At 45.8% G+C, this 22,424-nt stretch overlaps 1 protein-coding gene across 4 annotated transcripts in view; it reads right to left on the reverse strand.

The window, feature by feature from the left end:
- Window positions 1–388: 388 nt before the first annotated feature.
- LY9 (lymphocyte antigen 9) overlaps window positions 389–22,424 on the reverse strand; it is a 58,962-nt gene continuing 36,926 nt past the window's right edge. For 3 of the 4 annotated variants that reach the window (XM_058442501.1, XM_058442498.1, XM_058442500.1), the window contains 7 exons: window positions 15,439–15,714; window positions 14,589–14,930; window positions 10,713–10,814; window positions 9,648–9,701; window positions 4,989–5,340; window positions 4,533–4,604; window positions 389–942 (listed from right to left, as the gene is read on the reverse strand). In XM_058442501.1, the coding sequence (XP_058298484.1) occupies window positions 522–942; window positions 4,533–4,604; window positions 4,989–5,340; window positions 9,648–9,701; window positions 10,713–10,814; window positions 14,589–14,930; window positions 15,439–15,688 (1,593 nt within the window). In that variant the 5' untranslated portion in view covers window positions 15,689–15,714 and the 3' untranslated portion in view covers window positions 389–521. The remainder of the gene's footprint in view (window positions 943–4,532; window positions 4,605–4,988; window positions 5,341–9,647; window positions 9,702–10,712; window positions 10,815–14,588; window positions 14,931–15,438; window positions 15,715–22,424) is intronic. The other variant, XM_058442499.1, reaches the window with a different exon arrangement.

Genomic DNA, 22,424 nt, shown 5'->3' on the forward strand with positions numbered 1-22,424 from the left:
GCAACTTCCGCCTCCTGGGTTCGAGTGATTCTCCTGCCTCAGCCTCCCAAGTAGCCGAGATTACAGGCACACACCACCATGCCCAGCTAATTGTTTTTTGTATTTTTATTAGAGACGGGGTTTCACTATGTTGACCAGGCTGGTCTTGAACTCCTGACCTCAAGTGATCTGCCCAAGTCGGCCTCCCAAAGTGCTGGGGTTACAGGCATGAGCCACCGTGCCTGGCCAACATACATTTTTTAAAAAATCCAACTGGTAGCATACAATACACATGGTCCTGAACTTTGTTTTTTCCACTCCATAATGTATCTTAGAGCCCATTCCATATTAGCACCTATTAGTCCTTGCTTGCTTTCCAAGTGGCAGGGTCTGCCATTGCATGGGTATATAATCATATATGTAACTGGATTCTCACTGAATGAATGGACATTTAGGTTATTTCCTGCCTTTTATTTTAAATAACACTGCAGTGAGCATGATATTACGTACATCTTGTGTCATGTGTGACAATTCTCTTGGGTTCATTTCAGCAGTGTTGAGAAGGTGGTGTAAAGGACAGCTGGTCCAGGCCCCTCAGCAACATTTGACCAGTCTTGGTAGAATTTCGAGGAGGAAACGCTATGAGTGTGCGAGGTGACAAATGGGGCAAAGACATCTGAAGCCCATAGGCTCCAAGAAGGAGCTGTGTCTGAACTATTAATGGGTTTGGGAGGCCTTGAGGGTGAGAAGGAGGGGGAGGGGCCACATCCAGGCATCTCTGAGGCACTGAAGGAAATTCTGAGGTGCTTCTGTCTGTGAGCCCCAGGCCCCACGAGGTCCAGCTGACTCTCCAACCCCACAGTCCCAGGAGAGAGGCAGCAGCTGCTTTTCCTTTCAGGTGAAATTTTCATAGGTAGGACTTTCAGGAATCTCAAGATCATTCTGTTGTAGTGGCGGCACCACCTGTGAGCCAAAAATCCACATAAGAATATGGTTAATAAAGCCTTGGAAGAGTGAGGCTGATGAAAGAGGAAGGCAAGCCCAGGCTATGACCGGTCCATCCTACAGAAGTAGAGTCATATGTGCTGACCCAGGGATGGCACAATCAACCAGCCTGATGCCAAGCATTTATGGAGGCTCCTAATAGGAAAGGCTGTGGGCTGGACTCTCTGCAAGGCCAGTACAAGACAGTTTAGTGCAGCAAATCCAGGGGATAACAAAATGACAATGAAGGGGCTTGCCCTCAAGAAGCTACTGTCAAATGATTCCAATCTCCACCCTGGCTGGAGAAACAAAACAAACATTTATATGAAGATAATTTAGATGACAGAGGTTAAGTTCCAAAGTAATGGTCCAGACCATTAGTCCCCAAGCTGTTTCGAGGGTTCTTAGGCTCCCCTGTCTGAGAGTGTTCAGGGAAGGCTCTAAAGAGCAGATAAGCTCTGCGCTGACCCAGACGAGCGGGAGGTTGGGTACCAGCAACAGCTTGGGGATAGCATAAACCTTTGAGATGTTGTGCAGAGAGGTATATCAGAAATAAGAACTAAAGTAGGTTTGAGAATTTCCGGATCAAGTAGGCAATAATGGCCTTCAGAGATCCAAAACCAGAATTCCTGGTCCTGACAGTTCTGAAGACAAAGGATATAGTTGTCAAGAGTTTGGCTCAGGAAATGCAATGATTTCCACTTACACTGTAGGTGAGGTGGTTTCAGGGGTTTCAGTCTCCAGGGTAGTGTGGGTGCCTTGCAGGACTGACCAGACATGTGGTGGTCATTCTGAAACTCAGAGCAGGGACTGACGTTCATGACTTTAAGTTTGACCGGTATTGACCCAAACACAAAGGGCCAGGCCGGAGTAGAAAGCAGCTCTGGGAATGCAGTGAACAGCACAGATTTGGCCTTAGGTTCCAAGGCAAAGTCTCTAGCTGGCTAAGCATTAGACTACTGTCTAGAAGTCAGGATGAGATGGATGATGGTTGAACCAAACCACACATCCCAACAAGTGTTTACTGAGCAAATTCTATCCATCTTTTAAGGTCCAACCCAAATTCCTTTTTCATGAAGTCTTTCCCCTTTACCACATGCAGTGATATCCCCCACCTTCAGCGTCTGAAAAACCCTTAGGAACTGTGCATACAATTTATTAAGCAGTCAAGTAACCTTAACCCATTTATGCAGGAGGTTGCAATTTTTTGAATTTGCGCATGAGTGAAAAATCAGACCTTGGTGATGATCTTGAACAGTAGAATATAAATAACTCCTACATGCTTAGTGTTCCAATAATGGAACACCAAGCATAAGTGCAACATATGTTTGAACTGTATGGCTACTTATATGCAGATTTTTTTTCAATAAACATCACACTGAGTGTGCCTGCCTCTCCTGCCTCCCCTTTTACCTCCTCTACCTCTTTTACCTCTACCACTCTCGAGAGAGCAAGACCAACCCTTCCTCTTCCTCCTTGGAGAGAACACTGTGTATGCACAAGTGTTCAACTTACAGGTGAGCCCTTCTGATCGGATGAAGGTCTTCATCCTCACTTACTCAATGTGAAGGTGAGGATGAAGACCTTTACAATGATCCAATTCCACTTAATGAATAGTAAACATTTTTATCTTCCTTATGATTTTCTTAACAATTTCTTTTCTCTAGCTTACTTTATTTTAAGAATACAGTATATAATACACACAACATGAAAAATATGTGTTAATCGAATGTTTATGTTTTTGGTAAGGCTTCTGGTCAACGGTAGGCTATTAGCAGTTAAGTTCTGGAGAGTCAAAGTTATAGAATGATTTTTGATTGCATGGAGTGGGGAGGGGTTGGCACTCCTAAACCCCTGAATTGTTCAAGGGTCAACTGTAGTCTTGTCTTGTCTTGTCTTTTCTTTTTTTTTTGAGATGGAGTTTTGATCTTGTTGTCCAGGCTGGAGTGCAATGGTGCGATCTCAGCTCACTGCAACCTCCACCTCCTGGGTTCAAGCAAGTCTCCTGCCTCAGCCTCCTGAGTAGCTGGGATTACAGGTGCCTGCCACTGCACTCAGATAATTTTCATATTTTTAGTACAGATGGGGTTTCACCATGTTGGCCAGGCTGGTCTTGAACTCCTAACCTCAGTTGATCCATCTGCCTTGGCCTCCCAAAGTGCTGGGATTACAGGCATGAGCCACCAAGCCCAGCCGAGAGTTTTTAAAAATATATTTTTTTGAATATGTTATAGGGAGGGAATTTGGGGGCGATTTGGAAGCAAAAGTATGAATGGACCCAATGTTTTCAGGAAAGTGAAAATGGAGTGGACAGTCAGATCAAGGTGAATTATTTAAGATTACTCAGGATGATCTTAAAAAGCCTCACGGTTCTTAATACCGGAACTTCCAACTACTATCTTTGTGACCTTAGGCAAAATTAACTTCCTTGAATCTCAGTTTCTTCGGCTATAAAATGTGGATGACAACACTTTTCTAGAAGAATTACAAAGATCAGAGAAGAATGTGTATCAAGGTATTGTATCTGCAAAACTTCATATAAAAGCAAGTTAGTTATTATTATCATTATGATTATTTAATGATAAATTCTACCTGTAAGGGATTTTTTTTTTTTTTTTAAGACATGGTCTCACTCTGTCAACCAGACTAGATTTCAGTGGCTTGATCTTGGCTCACTGCAGCCTCGAACTCCCTGGCTCAAGCGGTCCTCCCACTTCAGTGTCCTAAGTAGCCGGGACTACAGGTGTGTACCACCACAGGCCTGGGTAATTTTTTTTTAACTTTTTATAAAGACAGGGTTTCACCATGTTACCTAGGCTGGGATACTTTTTTTCTTTGTTTCTGAAATGGAGTCTCGCTCTGTTGCCCAGGCTGGAGTGCAGTGGTGCGATCTTGGCTCACTGCAAGCTCTGCCTTCCGGGTTCACGCCATTCTCCTGCCTCAGCCTCCGAGTAATTGGGACTACAGGTGCCTGCCACCAGACCCGGCTAATTTTTTCGTATTTTTAGTAGAGACGGAGTTTCACCGTGTTAGCCAGGATGGTTTCCATCTCCTGACTTTGTGATCCGCCCGCCTCGGCCTCCCAAAGTGCTGGGATTACAGGTGTGAGCCACCGTGCCTGGCCGGGATTTTTTTAAACACTAGAATAAAACTAACATACTGCAGGTGATGGCATATTTTCCAAAAATTCTTGTTGTTAAACTGTTAGCTAATTTTCAATGGTTTTGAGAAGTTGCCATTTAGGTAGATTAGGATTAGGGTTAGAGATAGATTTAGAAAACTATAAAGACCCTACCTTGTTTGAGTTTATAAGCTGTCATTCAGGTCAGTGTTAAAAATAACCAACATAAGATATTATTAAATCAATTAGAAAAGTTCAGCCTTTGGTCACACAGATGTCAGGAATATTTGTTTATGCATCTCTGTTGACCATGGAATGTATCTGAGGGCTGCATATTGGGTAGAATTTAAGATCCTTAGCCATGGGAATCTAGGATTTTCAGTTCAAAGGGTCTAAGGAATAGTTCTGCACTCTGTGGGCCTTGGGATACAGAGAATGTTGTTCTCACCATCTGAGGTTTCTGTATGGAGCAGTAGATTGTGGCTGAGCTCTCTTCCTTCTGAGAAACTGGGGTCTTTCCCTGTAACAGACCAACAGCAGATTAGCCCTAGCGACCACATGAGAGCTTTTCAGTTTTACTCTCAACCCTTGAGGAGAGGGGATACCCCCCAGCTTCCCATCTCACACACAGGGTGGGAGCTGCCTTAGTGCAGTGGGGACGGTGCCTCTGGTTCTCCAACACCTTCCTTATTAGTGGCCCAAGAATGAGAGCTGAGGGACAAGTCCCTCGTTCCGCAGGATCCCAAGGTTTGGTAAACATGGACACAGCCATGAGTCCCTGCCCGTATGCCACTAGTCCTGTTTTCAGGCTCCAGCCCCCAGTTTGGAGGAACTAGTCATCCAGGATCTCAGATGCCGCTAGACGTGGGAGGAGGAGGAAGGTGTATTGATCAGAAGGGCTCACCTGTAAGTTGAACACTTGTGCATACACGGTGTTCTCTCCAACCACAGACTCAACTTCTGTGACATATGGAGTGACAGGATCATCGTCTGCTTGGCCCTCAGGGGCTGGGTGATGTCCAGCACCCTCCTGAGTGACCTGGTCACACACCTCGTCTCTTCCACTGATGGGCTTGTGCACCTCGGGCCTGTCCTCATCCTCCTCAGTTGTGATGTTGCTGTCAGAGCTGCTGTCTGAGGTGGGTGTAGGCTGTTGCCTGGCAGGCCTGAGGGGAGTGTCCAGCTTCTCATACCCTTGGGAGAGCACAGAGTATAGCGTGTGGCCAGCTGTGGGTTCTGGAACACATTGTGCAGGGCTGATAAAAGTATGTCAACCCCACCTCTCTCTTGCTTTGCTGCAAGGCCCCAGCCTGCTCTGATGCCTGCATTAGATGAGGCCTAGAGAACTGAAGGAGATTGTTTTTTCCTGTCTTCCCTCAGGGGGTCCATTCCACTCTCCCTTCCTCCTTCCTTTCAAGCATTCATTTATTCATTCATTTGAAAAATATTAAGTATGACATGTGATGGACTTTAGCAACTCTCTGGCCCTGTGGGATAAACCATGCTAAGCATCATTACAGGTACTCTGGGGAAACACAAAGGTAAACTAGACCTGGTCCTGGAGGAGCACCCTGTCTAGCTGGGGAGTCAGGTGCATGTGTAAATCAGTAATGTAAGGCCAGCTTTGCCAAGTATCCTATGGAACGTATGAGGAAAGTGCAGAGTTGAGAGGAGATGACTCTGGTTAGAGAAACAGAGAGGAACCCATGAAAGTGGCAGAATTGAGGTGGGTCTTGAATAGGGATTCAATATTTCGATGAGTGGAAGGGTATTCTAGGTGGAGGAGGCAGCAGCATGATTAGAGGCAGGTGTAAAGCCTGGAGCAGTCTCCTTTTCCGAAAGGATGACATTAAAAATACTTAACAATTGCAATGGTCAGGGCTCAGGCAGTCAGCATGGGCACCTGTGAACACTGGCATGGTGGACGCGCTGTGAGGGCCGATGTCAACCCTGCCTGTGGGGCACATGAAGTAGCCCATTTTGATACAGGAGTTAAGAAGAAATTACTTAGGCAGATAGTAAGGGTATGGGAGTCCTTGGTCAGGCTTTTCTTTTTATTGAAAAGCAGCCCCAAATCATTTTCTAACAAAGAGCAGCCTGCAAGCTGGGAGCTTGCATGGGTGAACACCAGCAGGGACTAAGGACTAGACATTTTCAAAATGGCGGCTCCATCTTCCCTTCCCTGCCAGCCACGTGTATTGAAAGGAGCAGATAAGATGGTGCGGATAAACTGGAAAATCCATTTGCATAAGAAGATTAGGGTGGGGCAACCAGCCTTCCCCAGGCACTACCTAAACGTCATACCTTATCGAACCGGTCTGTGAGCCCTAGGTAAATCAGACACTGCCTCCTCAAACTGGACTATAGAATTCAGCGCATTCACCAGCAGCCGGTCCCTACCCCTCTGAGACCCCTTCCTCTATAGAGGAAGCTGTTTCTCTTTTTCTTTTCTTCTACTTATTAAACCTCCGCTCCTAAACTCCTTGTGTGTGTCTGTGTCCTAAACTTTCCTGGCAGGTGAGGACAAACCCTGAGTTTATATCTCAGACAACATAGCCCCTTCAATTTGACCTGATCCTCATATTTAGTAAGTGCCTACTGTGTGTGAGGCACAGTTCTAAATGCTTTTCATGAATACGTTTATTTAGTCGGCAGAAAACCCCATGAAGCATAGATAATAACTATCCGTATTTATTTTTTGTAGATGAGGAAACCCGGGCACGTAAAGATTAAGCATTTGCCCGAGAAAGTGGTAGAGCAAGGATTTGAACACAAGTAGTCTTGTCCCTGATGCTCTTAACCGCTGCTCAATCCTGCCCCCTCCCGGCTGGTCCCTCTTTCTCTTTCGCTCAACACTGAGTGAAAATAGGTAGATACCTTTATTTTGGAAGGTAAGGAAACTGAGGCTTAGGGATTCATAAGGAGGAGAGCTAGGGTTTGAGCACAGGATTATCCTACCTCAGAACCCATACACTTTACCACTTGGTTATATTGCCTTTTGAACAAAGGCCATTAGGGGCTATTGAGGGTTTTAGAGAAGTCAGAGTTGAGCTTGGCAAAGTGATGAGAGGGAATAGTCTGTAAAGAAACTATTAGCATAGTTTAGGAAAGAAGTAACAAGGAATGAGAATGTCTGTTAATAAGGACTGGTGAAGTAGATTAGTTAAACAAATTTGTAGAATGGAATAAATGGGAATCAGTTTTAATCTACAAATGTTAATATTGCTGGGATGTACTGTTTTTTTTTTTTTTTTTTTTGAGACGGAGTCTTGCTCTATCGCCCAGGCTGGAGTGCAGTGGCTCAATCTCGGCTCACTGCAAGCTCCGCCTCCCGGGTTCATGCCATTCTCCTGCCTCAGCCTCCCGAGTAGCTGGGACTACAGGCGCCCGCCACCATGCCTGGCTAATTTTTTGTATTTTTTAGTAGAGACGGGGTTTCACCATGTTAGCCAGGATGGTCTTGATCTCCTGACCTCGTGATCCACCCGCCTCGGCCTCCTAAAGTGCTGAGATTACAGGCGGGAGCCACTGCGCCCGGCCTTGGGATGTACTGTTAAGATCAGAAAGCAAGGTTTAGAAAAGTGTTATAGATTGCTCCCATATGTGAAGTTAAAGGAGCACCCTCCCCACACAAATATGTATGAAACCTGCAAATGCATTAAAAGTTTCTGAAAGGATTCAGGTCTATAGAAATCTCATCAGTGGTTGTCTCTTGGGGGAGAGACTTAGAACCTGGAGATTGGAATTTGGAAAGAGAGCTACTTTTAACTGTATGTCATATGAATATATGTCTTTTTTTTTTTTTTTTTTTTAGCAGAGTTTCACTCTTTTTTCCCAGGTTGGAGTGCAATGGTGCAGTCTCAGCTCACTGCAATCTCCGCCTTCCAGGTTCAAGTGATTCTCCTGCCTCAGCCTCCAGAGTAGCTGGGATTACAGGCTTGTGCCACCATGCCTGGCTAATTTTTATATTTTTAGTAGAGATGGGGTTTCACTATGTTGGCCAGGCTGGTCTTGAACTCCTGACCACAGGTGATCTACCTGCCTCAGCCTCCCAAAGTACTGGGATTACAGGCGTGAGCCACCGTGCCCAGTCTGACTTTTGAATTAAAAAAAAGAACTATTCAATTAAACAACAAATTGGTGACAACATGAACTAAGGCAGTGGCAGTGGATCTAGGGAAGAGGAGACCTTGGAGAGGTTAAAGAAGCAGGCCTTGGAGGTTCAAGAAGGGTTCTGGGGGAGAGAGAAGAGGTAGGGAGGAGGTGGTGGCCCCAACATCTCTTTACCCTCTGCCCAAGGAAGGAGGGTTCAGGCTGGGGGACACCAGGGCTCTGTCCTGCCAGTAGTGAGGAGGGAGCTGATGGGGAGCTTCATAGTCCAGCCTAATTCCCTTCCTTGCCTCCGTCTCTTGGTTATGCTTTTCCATCAGAAAAGCCCATATCGTCACATGCTCCCTGCCCAGTCCTGCCTCTGAGTCCATCTCAATGGGAAATCCCCGCCATGAGGGGTGACATACAGTTTTGTTTTTTTTTTTAAAGCAGGATTTGGTTAGAGTGAGCATAGGTTGGGGATTCCTTAGCACTCCAGAGCTCCAGAGTTTAAGGTGAAAATTTAGGACACTGTGGCATGGGAGTGGGGGAGTAAGGGCAGGCATCTCAGCTCCCCACACTAAAACCTGTGAGAGCAGTTCCATGTCCCGCAATGCTGTTAGGTAACAGGTGTTGTACAGTCTCCTGGGGTTTAATTTTAATTAAGTTTTAAATATTTTTCTACCACAGATTTACTGTTCCACCTGGCCTTTGTTTGTCTGTTCTCAGAATGGAGACAATAACTCCATCCTCATTGTAGGCCACGTTCAAATGGTGACGGTTAATGCCCAAGGAACCCTGGAGACCCTGGGGGACAGATTGCCTCTCCTAGCTCTGGTGACTATCTCTAAGGAGTCTGTCTTGGCTTTTGTTTCTATGCTACCTTCCTTTTCAAACTTCAGTGGGCATATGAATCACTTATGGATCTTGTTAAAATACAGGTTTGGAATCAGTATTCTGAGATGATGCCCAAGATTCTCTCCCTGCCTCCCTCCCTCCCTTCCTTCCTTGCTTCCGTCTTTTCTTTCTCTTTCTTTTTTTTTTTTTTTTTTTTTTTTGAGACAGAGTCTTGCCCTGTTGCCCAGACTGTAGTGCAGTGGCGTGATCTCGGCTGACTGCAACCTCCACCTCCCAGGTTAAATAGATTCTCATGCCTCAGCCTCCCGAGTAGCTGGGATTACAGGCGTGCACCACCATGCCCAGCTAATTTTTTCTATTTTTAGTAGAGACAGGGTTTCACTTTGTTGGCCAGGCTGGTCTTGAACTCCTGGCCTCAAGTGATCTACCTGCCTCAGCCTCCCGAAGTGCTGGGATTACAGGTGTGAGCCACAGTGCCTGGTCAGATTTTGCACTTCTAACAGGCTTCCTGGGTGATGCCCACATTGCTGGCCAGCAGACCACACTTTGAGCAGCAAGACTTTAGAACTTCCATTTGGACCAGAAACCCCATAGCCTGTGTCATGGGTGATGTTACCTGGTGTATCCCCTGGGGCCTCAGCTTGGCTGGAACAGAAGGCTGGGACTGAACCTGAGAAACCAAGTTAGACAAGGTTTATCAAGAAGGCTGTGAGGTGAGAGGTGTCTTTCATTCTGTGAGAGTCAAATGAGAAGGGGAGAGACTTCTGGGACATAGAGAGGGAAGAGGCTTCAGGAAGGAGGATGAACCCTGATGAGAAGCCAGGCTTGTGGGAATGGGTGGCCAGAGTCTAGGGCTACTTTCTGCAGAGGTGGAGGCTCTGGAGCTTCCTGCCATCCCTCCAGAAGGGAGAGCTCCTCTACCATAGCCACTGATCAGAGTAGTTTGCCTGCAATTCAGTAATTCTTCCAGGGACCTCATGTGTTCTACCCATTCTGCTCTTTTTGGCAGCCACTTCATTTCCACTCCAATACTGGGATTCTAGAGGAGCTGTCAATCATAATAGCGTATCTTCTTGGCTATAGAAATTGGTCCAAGCAGCAGCCACATGACCTTAACTTGGGCCAATCAGAGCTATTTCTGACATTCTTTAAATTGGAGTTAGAGGGAAGCACATTTTCTTCCCTGTCTGGTGTCAGAGCTGTTAGTACGTGCGGGTCTGGAGCTGCCAGCTGTTGTGTTGTGGTACACTCCTCCCCTCGCTCCCACCCCTCTCCTCAGCTGGCTGCAGTAGGAGAGTTAAGCTGACTCAAAATACATAGTAGAGATGAAAGGTGGAGAACTCTGGTGACTTTTGAGTCTCTGGTGACATTTCTCCATTATGCCAGCTCTATCCCTGCCTTCCCCACAGATTGATTATTTAAGTGAAAAAATAATAAATCACTCTCCCTGCCCCCACATGCCTTTATTTATTATTTTTTTTTTTGTCTAAGCTAGTTTGAACTGGGCTTCTATTATTTGTAAGTAAAGAGTCCCAACTGACAGCCCTCCCCCATTGCTCTGAGAAGAAATAAGATGCTGGCAGGGAGGGGTAGCACGGGATTGTGTGAGGGCAGAGAAGCCTCCACAAGTCCCAGGGAAATGGCCTAGCGCTGGCGGACAGCATTGATCTTGGAAACTCACACCGTCCTTTTCGCTTCCAAATGCACCAGCTGAAGATCCCAACGCACGGAAGGCAAACCATCAGGAACAACACAATCCAAAGCTTTGTGTTTCTCTCAGGTCCTTTGAGGAGGAAATGAGTGATGTTAATACAAATAATGACAAGACACACTAGAGCAAACAATGGACAGAACGTGATGGCCATCCTACCTGCCCCTTAAAATCCATGACGTTGCGGAAAGTCTTTCTTTTCATTCATTCTACAACCATTTTTCGAGCAAGCATTACTCTAGGCAAGAGGTTATAGCAGTACCTGAGGCAGACAGTCCCTGGGTAGAGAGGTTTACGGCTTGCCCAGTGTCACAGAGTTTCAAGTGTCTGACCTGAGGTTCGAGTGCAGATCCTACAGCGCCCTTAATCGTCACGTTACACTGCCTCTCTGTAAATGATATGAGGGGAGTTCCAGATTCCTGTTAAGCTGGACTCTAGATCTGTCTGCCAGACACAATCTGACCCAACATTGTCAGATCCTGGGTAGACCGTACCTTTTTTCTGCTTCCTTCTACAGAAGAGCAGAAGATAAGAGCTCAGGGTTCGAAACCAGCTTTTATGGTGTAAGCTTGGAGAAGTCCCTTATCTTTTCTGAGCCTCAGTTTCTTTATCCATATAATGGGGAAAAATGAGAAAATCTACTCTGTAGGATTGTTGCGAAGATTGTACAAAAATGCCTGAAGGCCTAGAATAGTGCTTGGCATTTAGTAAGGGCCACTGGGGCTTCTTTTCTAGCTCCCACTCACACAGCCTTTGTTCCTGTGTGGTCCACATCCCTTTCCATATCAGCTTCCTATCAGCTTTTCTCCACAAGCCTCTAACTCTGTGCTGTTCAATATGGTAGCCATAAGCTACGCATAAGCCCTTGAAGTGTGGCTAGTATTACTGAGACAACAAATTGCTTCTTTTATTTAGTTTTAGTTTAAATTTAAAAATGGCTACTCAATTCCTTCTTGAAAAACTGATAAGTATGCTTGGAATAACTTGGGTGCATAAATCTATTTTTTCAACTGTAAATTTTACAAAGTCTGAATATAGATTAAACACTTTCAGTGAAAATTTAGCATCGGAATCGAGACGTGCTGTAAGTGTAAAATACATACTGGCTCTCAAAGACAGTACAAAATAAAATGTAGTGTCTAATGAATTTTTTTTTGTATTGAATACACATGGAAATAATGATATTTTGGATATATTCAGTTGAATAAAACATATTATTAAAATAACTTTATCTATTTCTTCTTGCTTTTTCTTTTTCCTTTTTTTTTTTTTTTTTGAGATGGAGTCTCGCTCTGTCGCCCAGGCTGGAGTGCAGTGGCGCAATCTCGGCTCACTGCAAGCTCTGCCTCCCGGGTTCACGCCATTCTCCTGCCTCAGCCTCTCCGAGTAGCTGGGACTACAGGCGCCCGCCACCACGCCCGGCTAATTTTTTGTATTTTTAGTAGAGACGGGGTTTCACCGTGGTCTTGATCTCCTGACCTCGTGATCCACCCGCCTCGGCCTCCCAAAGTGCTGGGATTACAAGCGTGAGCCACCGTGCCCGGCCTTCTTCTTGCTTTTTCTAATGTGGCTATTAGAACATTAAAATCACATGCGTGACTCATGTATCTGTGGAAGCATGCCACTTTAAAGGGCTCTCACCCGTAGCCTCTCACTGCACTTCATAAAGAATCAGTCGGGGTGCAAACTCTTGGAGGCCCCAAGGCCCTGTGACCTGAGTAAATAGAGATGGAGGGAAACCTGAACAGATGTTCTCAGAAAGAAACTGGTGGGAACTGTTGCTGACAGGGTTGCTGGCTGTGCATGTGAGGTTGGGGTGATTTTCACCACTTCTCCATGAGACATTGAGGTGTGATTCCCCTTGGGACACAATAGCTTCCTTCTACAGCAGGGTCCATGTGTACATGACAGTGTTTCCCCCGTCCTCCACGGAGCAGGTCAGGCTGATCCTGCAGATGCCATCCTCACTGTGCCTGAGTCTCCACGTGATTTTGGGCTTCCTCAGCCTCCGTGTGAGGAGAGAGGCAGACTCCATGTGGAATCAGGCCTGCCCCCTGAGCAGTCACCTGTCTTCATTCATTGAAAATATATTCATGAAGCTGAGTGTTGATACTGCCGGCAAAGTGCCTCCAGGAGCCACAGGAATTTTGGAGTATACCTGGCATTTTCCTCACTACTTGTGACATCTCAGACACACCTCTTTACCTCTTGATGCTCAGGTGAGAAACAAGGGAAATGATGAAAAGTGAAGAAAGATACAACCTCATTCTATACAGTTAGTTACAGCTGTGAAAGCAAGCAAATCAATCAACACAGATGAGCACAACACTTCCATGTGCTGTGAAGACCCTTCAAGGCTTGCCTTTGAGGCTGATTTGTTTACTTATGTGAGATAAGGGATGCAGAGAGGTGAGCGCTGTACCTGACACAGAGTAAATGCTCAATAAATGTTAGCAACTTTAAAAGAAACAGTAAGACTGACTCTATTTGTTTCCTGTTTATTCTTTTTTTTACTTAACCTTGTGGGTTCTTTTATATTTGAGGCACTGTGGGCAATAGGCATGGACTTGGCCGACTTGCTGCATATTTTAACAAAACCATGATGGTGACTCTTCACAGATACCTAGACACTGACAAACTCAGGCAGGGGGTAGGCTGACCATGTCTGAATGGCACAAGTGAAGGAACAGGTAAACATAAACCATGCAAATTGCCAAGCCAAGCTCCTGTGAGGCCCAGGGCTGACGAGGTAGAATGCAAATTCTGTTCCTCACGACAAGGGGAACTGAGTGGCCCACCTTCTTGGAGGCCACAGTGTCTTTGGACACCAAGGGCTTCTCCTCGGTCTTCTCTGATTTCACCCCAGCCAACTCTGGCCTTATTCAAAATGATAATAGTTTATAAAAATGCAGGTTGGGGCCAGGCGCCATGGCTCATGCCTATAATCCCAGCACTTTGGGAGGCTGAGGCAGTGGATCACCTGAGGTCAGGAGTTCGAGACTTGCCTGGCCAACATGGCAAAACCCTATCTCTACTAAAAGTACGAAAATTAGCTGGGTGTGGTGGCGCGTGCCTGTAGTCCCAGCTACTTGGGAGGCTGAGGCAGGAGAATCCCTTGAACCTGGTAGTTAGAGGTTGCAGTGAGCTGAGATCGTGCCACTGTACTCCAGCCTGGGTGACAGAGCATGACACCATCTCAAAAATTTTAAAATGCAGGTTGCTGAGTTCCCAGTCCCTTTGTTTTTTTTTTTTTGTTTTTAGACGGAGTCTCGCTCTTTCTCTCAGTCTGGAGTGAAGTGGCATGATCTCAGCTCACTGAAACCTCTGCCTCTTGGGGTTCGAGCGATTTTCCTGCCTCAGCCTCCGGAGTAGCTGGGATTACAGGTGCCCACCACTGCACCCAGCTAATTTTTGTGTTTGTAGTAGAGATGGAGTTTCATCCATCTCTTGAGATGGCCAGGCTGGTCTCAAATTCCTGACCTCAGGTGATCCACCTGCCTCAGCCTCCCAAAGTACTGGGATTACAGGTGTGAGCCACCGCGCCTGGCCTCCTAGTCCCTTCTGACACTCAGTGCAGAAGGACCGGGGCAAGCACCTGAAGTTGGGTGGTGGAGGCCTAACTGGCAGCCTAGAGTCAGGGGCACTTTGGCAGGTAGACTTGTCCAGCAGCTAGTCATGAGTTTTCCTCCTGTGAATCAACTGGTGTGAACTGAGCAGCTGTCCTAGTGGTCTGAGGCATTTCAGTATGAGGGAAGACCCTTGGAGAAGGGGGAGGTGGAGAAGGCAGCAGAGGAGAAAGCTTTCAGAGAAGGAATCTGGTGATGGGTGCCCTGCCCAGAGACTCACGGTAGATGAGCAGGGTGACATGTGTCGTGCTAGTGACTCTGGAGGCCTCTGAGCACACGTAGGCATGGTAGGGGCCGGCGTCCTCTATCTTCAGCCGGCCGATCTTCAGGGAGCAGTCCTGGCTGGAGACCCACAGCCTGTTCTTGTAAGGATCCCTGGATTTAATGAGCGGATCTGCCGTTGCTGCTTCTTCCCTCTCTTTGCTGATGACAGATGTGTTAAACAACCAGACAACCTTCTCTGTGTCCCGGCAGGCTGGGAGTGCCAGTGGCAGGGTGACTGGCTCCCCCAGGACCCCTACCACAGTCTCCCCCGTTGTTCCTCCTCTGGAGGCTCCTGGATCTGGGGTCACAGATGAGACACTGCAGCTTCAGTCACTGTCCCTACTCCCTTGGCCCCCAGGCATCCTAAAGGGGACTGAGGGGACTGAAGTCCCTCCTCCTCTTCCTCTTCCTCCTGGCCTCCTCCTCTGAGGGGCATGCCTGCTACTTCCCCATGACCACCTGTTCCACTGGGCTCTGCCCACTGAATACTTGGACTCTCATGTCCCCTCTCTGGCCTTCTGAGGGTACCCGGAAACACCTCCACCCAAGCAAAGACCAATCTGGACTCCTGTATCCATATTGTCTTCTCCTCCCTTACTCTAACCTTAGAGTATTACAGTGTTCTGGGCTTTCCCAAGTCCTGCCAGCCTCTCTCAGGCCCCTGAGAATAGAGAATAAGGGGTTTTGGGGCCTGTCCTCTTGCTTCCCCACCCGCTGTGTGTCCGACCAGGACCCTAGAGTTTAGACTCCACAGCTGCTCCTATTGTTTCTGGAATTCCCTCAAGGGCCAAATTGGAGCCAGGTACCTGTACAGAACTGCCCAACGTGGACGGGGAGGGAGCTGCTCTGGCTGACGGGGTTCTGGGCTGTGCAGGTGTATGGCAGGTCTGGGTCACAGGGCGTTCGGGAGATGGTAAGAATGGAGCCTCCATTGGACTCAGAAGCATGGGGGTCCCTTGGTGTCCAGCTGTACAGAACACTTTTCTCTGCCCCCTTCACGGAGCACATTAGAATGATGTTACAGGAGAAGTTCTCAGACACCTTCACAGACTTCATGGTGACTTGGGGCTCCTGTAGCTGCTCTGCAGGGACAACAGCATGGGAAGATGCTCAGATCCTTTTGCCAGCAGGAAAGCGCTGAGAGAAGAAGGGAGTGATAATAGGGGAGTTGGGGACAGCAGAGAGAGGACAGCATTACCTGTCACAGGGACATCTTCTCTGCAGGCTGGGTTGACAGCCTCTCCTCTGTGCTCCCATAACATCGTCTACAGGTGTTATCACCATGACTCAGCATGACTAATAGTCTGATTACTTCTCTCTCTCCCTGACCAGTATAAGAACTCTTTGACGACAGGGCTGATTCCTGTGTCTGAACATCTAACACCCAGCCTGCCATATGAAAAACACTCATGAATGTTCAATGAATAAACAGGTGAATAGCCCAGCCCCAAACACTATGGAGTGGGGAACTCTGCCTCTAGAATTTGAGTTGCCCGTGTCTTTGGTCTGAATTTAGGATGCATTGTGCTTCTAGATCTTCTTCCTTGTCTTCTCCTTTCCTTTTGTTCCATCTCCACTGTTCACCATGTATGTGCACATGTGTGAATGTTTCATTAAGTTATATTTCTTTTTTGAGACAGAGTCTCACTCTGTTACCCAGGCTGGAGTGCAGTGGCGTGATCACTGCTCACTGCAAATTCTGCCTCCCAGATTCAAGCGATTCTCCTGCCTCAGCCTCCTGAGTAGCTGGGATTACACGCACACACCACCACACCTGGCTAATTTTTGTATTTTTAGTAGAGATGGAGTTTCACCATGTTGGCCAGGCTGGTCTCGAACTCCTGACCTCAGGTGATCTGTCCGCCTTGGCCTCCCAAAGTGCTGGGATTACAGGCATGAGCCACTGCACCTGGCCCAATATTTCTTCTTTTGAATAGGTAATACATTAAAAAATTGAGAAAATACAAAAGGTACATAATGAAAAAAGTAAGCTTTCTAGCCTCCAGCCATTTATTTCATCTCCCTAAGAATTACTATTCCTGGAGGCAACTACTGTTATGGGTTTCTTGTTGATCTTTCCAGAGGTATTCTAGATATAGACAGATATATGCATACTTTACACACTGTTTTGAACCTTAAAAAATTAACAATATACCTTGGAAATTATTGTATGTCATATGTCAACACATGTTGAGTTGATTCATTCTAATTCTATTAACTGCACAGAATTCCATTTCCTTAATAAATACAGAATACCCTACAAATCAATGAAAACGGTCAAGCTGTCTGATAGAAAGATGGTGTTATGAGGTAAACTGTGTCTCTGCAAAGTTTAGATGTTGAAGTCTTAACCTCCAGCACCTCAGAATGTGACCGTATTTGAAGATAGAACTATATTTGGAGATAGAAGTGATTAAGTTAAAATGGGGCCATTAGGGTAGGCCCTAGTCGGATATGAGTGGTATCCTTATAAGAAGGTGAGATTAGAGCATAGACAATACAGACAGAGGGACACCCATGTGAAGACATGGAGAGAAGGTGGCCATCTGGGAGCCAAGGAGAGAGGCCTCAGAAGAAACCAAGCCTGCTGATACCTTCATTGGCCTCCAGAATTGTGTTCTGGAGAAATGTGGAATACATTTCTGTTGTTTAAGCTAGTCAGTCTGCAGTATTTTGTTATGGCAGCCCTAGCAAACTAATACAGATTTTGATACCAGAAGTGGGATGAAGCTCTAACAATCTAAAAATGTGAAGTGGCTTTGGATTGGGCTGATGGATAGAGATTGGAAGAATTTTGAGGTGTGTGCTAGAAAAATCCTAGACTGTCTTCACGAGACTCTGGGTAGAAATATGCATGTTAACGAGAATTCGGGTGAGCACTCAGAAAGAAAATAGGAACACTGCAGGGACAGCTGCTTAGAGATATACATATGTCATCATGAGCAGAATGTTGGTAAAAATATAAATAATAAATGTATTGCTGGTGAGGTCTCAGACAGAAATTAGAAATACGTTATTGGAAACTGGAGGAAAGGATATACTTGTTATAAAGTGGCAAAGAACTTGGCCACGTTGTATTCTAGTGTTTTGTGGAAAGCAGAATATTTAAGTGATAAATCTGGGTACTTAGCTGTGGAGATTTCTAATCAAATAGTTGAGGACACTGCCTGGTTTCTCCTTGCTACTTATATAAAATGTGAGAGGAGACAGAGAGGTTAAATCAGGAATTGTCAAGCAAGATGGAGCCAGAACTTAAAGCTTTGAAAAAATGTCAGCCTATTCATATTGTGAAAAATGAGAAAGTGTGTTTGGAGAGAACACAAAGATTGTGGCTTGGCAATGTTTGCTAAAGAGGTTATGAGATTGGACCACCTCAGCAGAAATGCTGCCAGTTTGGACTGTAAGGGACAGAGACAGGACAAATGAAGGAGTGTGTCAGGCTTCTGGGATTTTATGAAACAAGTCAATACAGATGTACAGCTGCAAATATGTATTATCCTTCAAGAAAAGGGAAGAGTGACCCCACAGGCAGTTCAGAAGTAGGCAGAGCTGCCACTGCCACCATAGGCCTAGAGGGCACAAGCCTTGGGTAGGGTGAGGTGGTTTCCTCCTTGGTTCCAGGGGGCAGAACTGCCACCCAGGGCCAAGGAGGTGAGGTTGCTACTCCAGCGGGCCCAGAGGATAGAGCACTGAGCCAAAGAGGATTATGCCTGAGCCTTAAAATCTAATGGAATGTACCCTGTTAGGTTTTGGACTTGTTTGGGACCTGTGACTTTTTTCTTCTTCCCAATGTCTCCCTTTTGGAATGGCAATGTCTATTCCATACCTGTTCCATCATTGAATTTTGGAGGCAGATAACTTGTCTGGTTTTGCAGGTTCACAACTGAGGAAGAATTTTGCCTCAGGGTGAATCATATCTCAAGTCTCACCCATACCTGATTTAAATAATATTTAGATGGATTTTGGACTTACAGTTGATGCTGGAATGGGTTAAAACTTCTGGTATTGTTGGAATGGGGTGAATGTATTTTGCAGGTGAGAAGGACATGAATTTTGAGAGGCCAGAGGGTAGAATGTCAGGGCTGAATTCTGTCCCCCCACAACATTCATATGTAGAAGTTCTAATCCCAAGTACCTCAGAATGTGACTGTATTTGGAGACAGGGCATCTAAAGAGGTAATTAAGTTAAAATGAAATTGTTAGGGTGAATCCTAATACAATATGACTGATGTGCTTATAAGAGATTAGGACATAGACAACACAGACAACGGAATGACTGTGGGGGCACAGTGAAAAGGTGGCCAACTACAAGCCGAAGAGAGAGGTCCCAGGAAAAACCGAACCTGCCAACACCTTGAACTTGGATTTCTAGTCTCCAGAATTGTGAGGAATAAATTTCTGTTGTGTAAGCCATCTATTCTGGGGTATTCTGTTATGGCATCCCTATCACACTAATACAGATGAGTAAAGAATATTAATAGAGAGTTACAGAAAAGAGAATACAAATGGCTATTCAATACATGAAAAGATGGCTAGACACAGTGACTCACGCTTATAATCCCAGCACTTTGGGAGGCTGAGGAGAGTGAATTGCTTGAGGCCAGGAGTTCAAGACCAGCCTGGCCAACATGGCAAAACCCTGTCTCTACTAACAATACAAAAATTAGCCAGGCATGTGGTGCATGCCTGTAATCCCAGCTTCCTGGGGTGCTGAGACAGGTGAATTGCTTGGACTCAGAAGGTGGAGGTTGCAGTGAACTGAGATCGCACCACTGCACTCCAGCCCGGGCGACAGAGCAAGACTCTGTATCAAAACAAACATAAAACATAAAACATGAAGAGATGCTCATCTCATTCGTAAGAAAAATATAAATTTAAACCGTGAAATACTATTGTAACTACTCAATTTATCAACAAAGAAATGTTTGACAATACTTCGTTATTGAGAATATAAGGAAATGTTCTCTCAAACATTGCTGGTGGGAGGGTTACTTGATAACATGGAGGGAAATTCAGCAATATCTAGCAACATTAAAAATGTATATACTAAGCTAGGTGCAGTGGTGCGTGTAACACTAGCTTCTTTGGAGGCTGAGGTGGAAGGATTGTTTGAGGCCAGGAGTTTGGAATCAGCCTGGGCAACATAGTGAGAACCAGTCTCTACAAAATAAAATAATAATAAATAAAAATTTAGGATTTTAAAGCCAGGCATGGTGGCACATGCCTGTAGTCCCAGCTACTTGGGAGGTTGAGGGAAGGGGATAGCTTGAGTCCAGGAGTTTGAGACTAGCCTGGACAACAAAATGAGACTATGTCTCTATGAAATACTGGTAATAGTATTAGTAATAATAATAATAATAATAATAATAATAAATTCAGGATTTAAAAGCTGGGCATGGTGGCAAGTACCTGTAGTCCCAGCTACTTGGGAGATTGAGGCAGGAGGATCACTTGAGCCCAGGAATTGGAGACAAGCCTAGGTGATGTAGTGGGATGATGTCTCAAAAAAAAAATGCATATACCATTTGGTTCAGTAATTTGACCCCATGTATATATTCTAGATTTACCCATCAGAATATAACCTAGTCACATAAGCGTGAAAAGATAGGTGCACAAGAATATTCATTGCAGCATTGCTTATAACAGAAAATATTGGAAACAATATTTCTATAAGCAGAAACAATATTTCTACAAGTAGGAGACCAGTTACATGAATTATGGGGGTTATATAACATGTAAGGAATTTACGGGTGTGTCTTTTAATCTTGACATCTGTGTATACGGAATTAGGTGAAAAACGATCAATATAGTAGTCATATTTATCCTAGAGAGAGAAATTCCTGGAGAAAAAGAATGTCTGTTTTTAAAAATAAAAGATCAAGAGAAGGGGCTTTGAAATGGCTGACTAGAAGAATTTAATGCCTACCTCCTCTACTTAGAAGAACAAAAGTAGTATACAAACAGTCATATTTCAAATACATTTTCCAAGGGAGAATGCTGGAATTCAACAGAGATGTGACAGGGAAGGAGAAGGAACAGAGGCAGCCTCCCTGGCTGGGATCTGCTGGGAGCTGGGAATGATTTCCCAATAGAGGTGAGCAAGAGACCTCCAGTGGCCCACATCCCACTGCAGAATCATACAATCCTGGCCACATGAGACCCCTTTGACCCTCCCAATCCCTGAAACTACCATAGGGAGCTGGTGGGAGACTGTGGGGGCAGAACTGCTCCAGGGAGGGAGCTCCTACTGGGTTCCATACTCTTTCTGAGACCTCTGCAGTTATAGTAAGGGACCATTTCCAAACTTAGCCTTTGGCAGAATGCACGCTGTCCTGGGGCCCAACAGTGCTGGGTCTGAGGTGTTAGGAAAACTAAAACAGTTGCTGCTGAGACTAGAGTATGAACTGGGAGCACTCTGCAGGTAGAGCTAAGTAGCAAGAGAGGTGTGGGCTGCAGTTTCTGGTCCTAGGAAGTGAATGCTGCTGTGACTGAGACTGGGTAAAGTAGTGGGCTGTGAGTTGCTGCTGCAACTTGGTTGCAAGCTGGGCAAAAGCTCCTGCAGCTAGAGCTGGCTTGGGGGAAGCCCTCCGAGGACTGAGGCTGAGAGGGATGCGTATTCCCCATCTGCCATCCAAGGCTGTGGCCACTGAACCTGGCCTCACCTTCTCCAGTGGCAGGGCCTCACTGTGGTGGCTACTGTCCTCACCTGAGCACTCTGCCTGGGGCCTGAGGATGGCCCTGCTTCCACATACCATAGCTAGTGTCTGCTTTCACCACTGGGGGGCCTGAGCGCAAGCCCACTCAGCCTGGCTTCCCCCTTCCCCCTTGGAAGGAGAACACATAGGCCAGCATCTTGGGGATTGCCCAACCCAATCCACTGCTTTGGGCACCTGAGCATTTTTCCACAGGGGCCTAGGGTGGGCCTAACTCCCAGCCACTACCACCTACCTGCAAGTGCCACCTGTGGTCCTGGAGACTGGTCTGCCCAGGCCATTGCAGCCACCATCAACATCAATGCATACTGCTTGGGACCCAGAGAATCATCCCACTACTGTCATTGCCCATGCCACACTGACTGCCCGGGGGCCTGAGAGCCTGCTCACCACCCTTCAGCCCACTGCTGCCATTATCAGTATCTGAGCAAGCCACGTGGAGACCTAAAAATCAGCCTGCTGATAAGCATAAACACAAGTGACAGCATACACTGCCTTGAGGCACAAAGATAGGTATGCTGCCACCACTGTGGCCTGATGACTGGTCCACTTGACATTTCAATCCTCAGCACAACTTCACCACAGCCTCTGTTAATAACCACACCCTGACCTACTGAGGAAATCACACATACCACTAATGTTATTTACAGCCAAATAAATCATACAGAGACTATACTACTGCATGCACCCAGAGTCAAAGCCAGAGTGCCTTACCCCAACAACACAATAGACACATTTTTAGGAAAAAGACCTCCCCATGAAAGTAAATTAAAAAATAAGAAGAAGCTCAGTGAGATACAAGAGAAGTCTGAAAAACAATACAAAGAAATCAGAAAAACAATTCTGGATACGAATGACAAATTAACCAAAGAGATAGATATTTAAAAAACAGAATCAATAGAATTCTGGAATTGAAGAATTCACTGAAGGAAATACAAAATATATTTGAAAGCTTCAACAATAAACTAGATTAGGCTGAGGAAAGAATCTCACAACTTGAAGACAGTTCTTTTGAAATAATTCAGCCAAACAAAAAGTAAATAAATAAAAAGAATAAAAAAGAATGAGCCAAACCTTTG

The sequence above is a fragment of the Hylobates moloch genome, unplaced genomic scaffold (assembly GCF_009828535.3).
Source record: "Hylobates moloch isolate HMO894 unplaced genomic scaffold, HMol_V3 SCAFFOLD_8, whole genome shotgun sequence".
NCBI lineage: Eukaryota > Metazoa > Chordata > Mammalia > Primates > Hylobatidae > Hylobates > Hylobates moloch.